General features: G+C 34.1%; 1 protein-coding gene across 1 annotated transcript; it reads right to left on the bottom strand.

Annotated features, from left to right (window-relative positions):
* Positions 1-1,290: 1,290 nt before the first annotated feature.
* Positions 1,291-3,494, bottom strand: LOC114742509 (proteasome subunit beta type-5-A-like). The gene is made up of 8 exons (XM_028930753.1): positions 3,471-3,494; positions 3,236-3,326; positions 3,045-3,145; positions 2,806-2,940; positions 2,569-2,675; positions 2,396-2,496; positions 1,701-2,110; positions 1,291-1,530 (listed from the first exon to the last, which is right to left on the bottom strand). Exons 1-8 carry the CDS (start codon positions 3,492-3,494, stop codon positions 1,291-1,293), a joined length of 1,209 nt encoding a protein of 402 aa, XP_028786586.1.
* Positions 3,495-8,129: the final 4,635 nt, after the last annotated feature.

Here is an 8,129-nt window from a genome sequence, read left to right as displayed (position 1 = left end):
TTTAATGACTCCCTATCACTCTTCCTAAACCGGAGATGAATCATCGTTCAATCCCATCATAAATAAGATTTTCTCTTATTGCCATTTATTGCGACAAGGATATTTTTACTTGATTTTTTTTATTTATTTACCATAAAAGGAAGTTTTTAAACCTGACTTTTAAGGAAGAATCAAGGAATATTTTTCTTCTATTATCTTTTTTGTTATTTTTTATTTATTAGATTTATTATTTATCTGTGAGCCCCAGCAAAATGGGGTGTACATGTTAACTATCATTCTCTATTTTTACATAAAATTGAATTAATATCTTCGCTGCCTGAATCATTTTTAATATAAAGAGGAAATAAATCTAATTTTTATATAATGCTAACTTAAAATAAATTACATTAGTGTTGAATTTAACACGTGACTGCAATTTTATTTTAGATATATTGGTTAAAAGAATTAAATAATTTTGACTGAATGGTACTTATCACAGAGGAAGTTAATTTAATTTACAAAAAATAATTTGTTAAATAGAAATATCAAATTTAATTAATCTATACTAAATATATAAATGATTCGTTAAACAGAAATAAATATAAAGCTGACCCAAAGCAAGAGACCAGAAACCCAAGGCCGTGAATGATCTTAGCAGCATTCCCCTGGGGTGGTAAAGAATTGCTCAATTATTTATTTATGAATTATTTTGAATAGCAATTCAAACTCTATATTATTTTGTTTTTTGCATTTAGAATTAAAATTTCAAAATAAAATGAAAATATTAAATTGCAAGAAAACAATCGGAATCTCTTATGGATAAGCTGAATCAAAATATGAAATACAAATTGAAAATATTGGTACTCTGTCAAGATATTTGAGACTATTATATAATCTGAATAATCTGAAATACTGAATTTCCTAAGAAGTCCGATAACCTACATATTTTATATTTTATCTGTTAATATATAAACTTAAAATACCAATCTTCTGATAAACCTTTGGCTTATCTGCGGCATACAACAAGGTTTGTTTCAATATAAAAAATTGTTAAGAGCATACGATTAATCGAAATTAGAAATAGATCTTTTACTGTTTCAGTATATTATTCTCACCGGTAGCATCTAAAAGTACTAAACAATGAGACGTGCATAGTTTATTATTCTTGACATGAGAAGTAGAATCATTTGCATACATATCGTTTTCCAAACAAGGAGGTTGTTCACCAAAGTTTCTGATCAATGACGGTGGATGGCAAGATACAGTCAATGAGTTCCACAAAGAAGGCCAACCATATATTGAAAGAAGTGATTATGCATCTCCGGACCAGATTTTTTTGAGGCTAGCACTGCCAAAGCCGCTAAATAATTTCTTGATGCATTGCTGGTGGTATTCCTCCGCCATGAAAAATCTTTTTGCTGGAAGAATCTCCGTCGCTATCTTTTTATTTACTTCTCTCTCTTTAGATTCCTTTAATTCCTTTGCTAAATCAGCCTGTGTTTCATTATAGTAGTATATCCCTGATCTATATTGTGTTTTCACAGCAATTCCCTACAATCAATATCAATAGTATAGAATTATAATTAATACAAAGTCAAGAGGTTCAAAAAATCAAGTCAATAAAGAAAATCTAGTGAAATCCAGTTATTTAAAAAAAATGACATTTTAGAACCAAAGAACTCAATCAAACTAACGAGAGAAACGCAGAAAGAGGAGAGTACTTCGTAATTGACGGGTGTGGAATCGTGGCAAGACCAAAAGCAGGAGAGAAGATCTGTGTAGGAACACACTTGTGGGTCAAACTGGACCCGAACAACCTCTACGTGGTTAGTGGTCCCAGAGTGTACCAACATGTAGTCCGGATCTGGAACATGACCTTGAGAGTATCCAACTTCGGTCTTAATGACACCAGCCAATCGTTGAAAGCGAGGCTCCGCTCCCCAAAAGGGACCAGCTCCGAATTGAGCAAACTTGTGGTTCGAGTTGTCAGGGGAATCTGAATCTGGATCCAAAGCAGAGTTGTGAGCAGTAGGAGTCATTGAGTTCAGAGTGATGGGAAAGGAGTGGTTTTGACGTTCCACAATATCATCACCGGACAATTTCTCCCATCCATTTGGTCCCACATAATAAACTGAAATCATATGGAAAGCTTATTTGTGCATTGTCAGTGGATAATAGTTAGTAATTAAACACACTGCTATTATTATGTGAGCTGGAAAGCTCGCACCCTACTAATTTCACAGAACAATAATTACAATCACGAGATTATAAGAATGAAGAAAGGGAAACATGAGCCGAAAGCATGTGCATGTATAAGTCCTTTTTTTTTTGGTTGCTGGGGCTTTTGAGCAGGGGGAATGTTAGGGAAGTCTGCATACCAATGAAAGTGGATCAAAGGAAGAGTAAGATAAAATACCGCTAGCATCTCCGCCAGCAGCCCCATCACGACATGTTGCATGATAAATTGCTCGTCGGGCCAATTCTGCAGCTTCATCAATTGACATGGAGTAGCAGTACCTAGAACCGAAAGAAACATGTTAACCAATTCAACAACAGAGCTGCATAGTTATGGTGAAAAGCTCAACTAACCCCCTGTCCACTTCACCATAAGCAGGCGGTGACCCGGATCCAACACAGAAACGGGTGCCCGTCATTGTTCCATACACCCTGTTGTCGACATGATAAAGACCAGGACCCTGAAAAATGTTCTTCCCTAGTCAGAGAAGTGATATTCTATGCTACTTCTTGTCCTAATTATAAGACCTCATTTACGGTCTATAAACAAGGACCGGAAGTAGTATTTAGCACCTAGAATATGTGATTTACCATCTCATCCCATCCCGCAATAATGGTCGCAACAGGTAACCCCATTTCACCATAGGAGTATGAAATTTGTGCAAGTAGTTCTGACGCTACTTCAATTGAAATCCTTCTCTTATTTTCCAATTCATACTGCCGGCACTAAAATAAAATGACTGAACTAAGAAAACTATTCATGAAAATACGTAAAACAAGGGCAAGACAGACAAATATAAAAAAGTTTAATATAAGATTGCATTCATTACCTTGTCATAGAGATCTCTTGCAACTCCTCCAGTAACTCCTCCAGACACAGTGACAAGCGTATATTGATTAATTTCGATAATTTTCTTCACAGGTTGAGATGCTGTAACACAAATGTTGAAATTATGAACTAAAATCATGTTCAAAAACAGACTCGTATCTAAATAAATAAATATGAGATATCAGTACCTACCTGAAGAACTTCCCATACAAACTGGAGAACCGGCAGCTACTATGATCCCCCCTTTAATAATAAGGGCAAGAATGGTAGCATCATCGGCGATCTTCACCATTTGAAAACAAAAAACAAAAAGACCTTCATAAATCTTTCCTTTGACGATAATCGCTACAAATCAATTGCATCCTCTTTACAAAGAAAAACTATAAGACGGACTACTAAAAGTTCGAGCTAATAATCAAGCACTCACGTCAATGGGAGTAAGAAGCCCCATAGTCTTTAAACAAGGCGTACTGGTTAGAAAGTTGTGACCGAGAGATCAGTGGCAGCGAGAAAGGGAGAAGACGACGCAGAGCAAACCGATTTTGATTGTGCTGGCGAGAACGAGGGCTATGAGTATATATTTCCTAATTAAATAGGTTTTTATATATTTCCTTCTTTTAAAAAATCAATTATAAGATACAAAATTAAAAGGAGAATTCGCAAAAAATATCTACTCGAATCTTCTTATTTTGCAGGAAATATAGAAGAATATATATATTTATAGTGATGAGATCGCAACGCATAAAATAAAATTATACTCGTATATATATATGGAGGAGATGTGCATTAAAAAGAAGTGAATAATCTTGGCAAGTGAAAGATTATGATTATAATAATATTATATCTGTTATCTATTCCCCATCAATCTATCTATATTTATAAGGTTAATATTATCTTTGGCCTCTAAAATTTAATCTGGTTTTGTTTTTAGTTCCTAAAATTGGAAAAACCTTATAGTTTTGTCCCATTTTGGATCAAGTCCCTAAACTTATTTTCTATTTTATGGGATCGTTAATGTTTTAACTGTTTCATCCATTAATCCTTCCGTTTGAAAAATGTTAAACTAGGGTTAAACGCCGTTGAAGATGCTTATATGGAGGACAAGTAAATTAGACGGGGTGACCCATCCTCTTTCATCACTGTAGAAAACTACCGCCATTGATTTCCAAGAACCTTCTTCTCCAAAGGTCATTACTTGCAGAGGGCAACTTCAAGTTTGACGCTCCTCCAAACATCATCATGCCTAATGGCGACGCTAGTCCCGCTAGATGCAGCCGATGCTACTGGTGGCTCTGGCGTGGTCTCTTTTGCCATTCGCTGCTAAAATCAAGCTCCCTTTCTGCCACTTCCACCACCAGCCTCTTTGATCAAACTGTAGATTTTGGAGTTAAAGATTTATGTTGGGATTTTCAGGTCATGAACCGTACTTGCTTCAGCCCCTCCTCCATTTTCTTAAGTTTCAAAAGCCATCCTTCTTATCCCTATAAATCCTTCGTCCATATCAAACTACTGCATCTCACCATTTGTGAGCTTTCATGTCTCCAACTGCTTTAAGTTGACAAAAAAAGGAACTTTTTTAAGAGACAAAAAGGACGACAAGGCTAGCTTGGTTATATATATCATAAGCTTGGCTATTGAGAAAATGAGGGATAATTCATTTTGAAGGGGCTTGAGATAGCCGCACAGTAGGAAAAGTACAGTTGGCTAGACTCTAAATCTATCAATTTATTAGCCTTAGTTCTTAAGTTCCAGGTCACTTTCATGCTCTAGAAACAAAAATTATGTGCATGTTTGTTTGAAGAAATGCAAATAAAGGGAGGTTTGGTGAGTTTAGAAGCTTATTGTTAATTGCATGAATAGCAGAGGCGGTAGAGAGAAGATGTGAGAGTCTAGGAAGGAGAGGTAGGATTTTAATGGGCATCCTTAAACATCAAATGTGTGTGACATTCAACCCGAATTCGAAGATGTCATCAACTTTTATTGGGAACTGGGCATCAATTTAGGAAATGTTTAGGAGGGTCAGCGAGTTGTTCACTACGACGCACCAGAAATCAATGCTACGTCTAATCCACTTGTCCTCTATATTAGCATCATCAACATCGTTTAATCCTAGTTTGATGTTTTTTGAACGGAAGGACTAATGAATCGAACGATTGAAGCATTAAGGATCCCATAAAATAGAAAATAACTTTAGGGATTTGATTCAAAATGGGACAAAACTAGGACCTGCATATTAGTTTTCCCAAGCTTTTTTGACCAGCATGTTTTCTTTCCGAAGCTGCACTCAACAACGACGGCAATAATAATTTATGAAAGATAATGTGACATAAATATCACATGAAATATGAAGCCTAACTGCACAAGGCTTTTCGAACCAAGAAATTATACACAAAATAGTCAAAATAATACGACTTAGCAACTGTACCATTTTGTTTCTCTGAAGGATCACCACGAAATTTATATGTTGTAAAGTTCACATATTTGTTCATAGTAGTGGTCGGTCAATAACAGATACAGTATTTGTTCATAACATAACAGTGTCCGTGTATTACTACTGTGAGTATCTTTGGCCTGGTCCGCCCATTAAATCATTAGTCTCATAACTAATCTCTTCAACGTGAAAAGACACAAATTATGATTGACTATTTCGGCTGTAAATGCCTTGGGCTACAATAAATAACTGTGCATAATACTACTGTAAACAGAAATAACCATGCATTATTAATTAATTTATTACTACGGGTTACTACCGTAAATGCCAGGGACTACAACTTCTATTGTAGCCTATTATTTTTATATATTGATATATCCTTTGGCAGACTACATTTGAGGCACCTGAGGGAGATAAGCCGATTGCCTTGGACCTTGGCTCCCTGGGAAAAGGTGAACCCTGGGTAAATGGCGAAAGCATCGGTCGTTATTGGATCTTGTTCCATGATACCAATGGCAACCCTTCTCAAGCACTGTGAGTTACTATATCCTTTCATTTTATACTAATACTATCTCCGGTTCTTAATATAAAATCTTATTTGATTTTTATTTTGATCCTAAATATAAGATCTCAATTCATTTTGTTTATTATATTTATCTATTTTTCTCAAGATAGTCTTTCTTATAATGGTATTCTAAACAATAAACTTTGATTAGTAAGGATATTTTAGAAAAGACAACATCTATTTATTACAAATAATTAACTTAACTTATTTTCTTAATATATTCAAATTAGTCAACTAATTCTTATATTTAAGACCGGAGGTAGTATATTCATATATTTAATTCCAATTTATGTCGCTTCCTTTGTTCTACTACTTCGTTTATGAAAGAAGAACACTGTGAGAAACACTAGGTCCAATATTTAATTAATGTTAATTAAATATGGACATTAATTATCACGGGTGTTGCGATAATTGATACTACAGGTCTCATGTGCCTCGGTCCTTTCTGAAAGCATCCGGAAACGTTCTGGTTGTAATGGAAGAAGGTGGTGGGAATCCTCTTGGTGTCTCCTTGAACACTGTTTCTGTCAAGACTACTTCACATGAACATTTTCCCAAATTATCTTTTCCTTCTGCTACTTAGTTTGTTAATTCTACGCAAACAGTTACAGCAAAACACACACTCATGGGCACACACAGAATCTTTCCTTTTTTTTGGGGGGGGGGGTTGCATACACACGCAAAAAAAAGAATTCAGCAATTACTTTTCCTGCTATTCTTTTTTTTTTTTGCAAATATTGTCATATAAATATTTTCTTTTTATATACTACTATAACATATAAAACAATGTACTATATAATATGAGAACATCAAATCCATTTTTTATTATTAATAATTAAATTAAATATCCAGATTACCTCCCCTATGCTATAATACGGTAGAACACAATGTGGCCAGAAAAAAACAAATGAAGAACGTGGGATGGCTGGGATCGCGTGAGGAGGGTAAATGGGGGTCAGGTTCTTAAACAACAGAGATACGCCGCACTACGCGGGAATTTAATGCAGGGCCTTTTCCTGGTATCGTGCGACGTGCGAGAGATAATAACAAAAATAAAAAATATCAATTAAAAGTAGAAGCATCATGTGCATAAATATATCATATTCTCCAATTACACATGATCATATGTCTTTTTTTTTTTTATTTTATGTGAATTTATAATTAAATATTATTAAATACTAACATTAAAAAATAATAAAACATGGTCACGGATGATTGGACAATTTGACATAATAAATAAAAAAAATTTGATATAAATATTGTCTTATATATATGATGTTAGGTTTAGCTAAAAGAATTAATTCCTAGTAATGTGATGAATTAAATTTTAAATTTTATTAAAAATATGTTTATATTTAATACTCTATATATAGTATCACGAACATATCTTTAGTAGTAAGAGAACAGGTGGGGCCAAAAAAAAAAAAAGAACTTCTAGGATTAGATGAATGAATGAGGGCTGGTAACGGGCCAACCTGCAGGTTGCAGGTTAGCCCGTGATGAGCCGCAGGCTACACGGTGCGGCTTAAAAAGCCTTTTTTTTACGAGTTGGCAGAATTCACTAACCTGTCAGAATTTATATTTTCTTTTCTTTCTTACATTTATGACTGAAAATAGTGTAGTATGACTGAAAATACTCCTTCACGTCTTGGTCAAGGAAAAAACGAGATGTATTAGTGATATTTTTCCTAACCCACTACTTCACGTCTTGGTCAAGGGAAAAACAAGATGTATTACATATTGATATAACTTAATTTATTTAATAACATATAACTTGAAATACTTAATTTTTCTAAACTAATCTGTATAACTTATAAATTAATATATAATATGATGTTTTTAAAAATATTATTTCTAATTTATTAAAAATTAAGAAATTGTTTAATTATTAATAACTTTGGCAAAAAAATCTATATAACTACTCCTTCCTATCCTAAATATAAAAACTAGTTTGTAGTGTAAATTATGCTACAAACTAGATCTTACATTTATGACTGAAAATAGTGTATTATGACTGAAAATACTCCTTCACGTCTTGGTCAAGGTAAAAACAAGATGTGTTGGTGATATTTTTCCCAACCCACTCCTTC

This window comes from Neltuma alba, unplaced genomic scaffold (genome assembly GCF_004799145.2).
Source record: "Neltuma alba isolate B1F8T4 unplaced genomic scaffold, ASM479914v2 tig00003792_pilon, whole genome shotgun sequence".
NCBI lineage: Eukaryota > Viridiplantae > Streptophyta > Magnoliopsida > Fabales > Fabaceae > Neltuma > Neltuma alba.
Note: the sequence above shows the minus strand (reverse complement) of the source record. Positions and strands in the feature narration are given on the sequence as shown.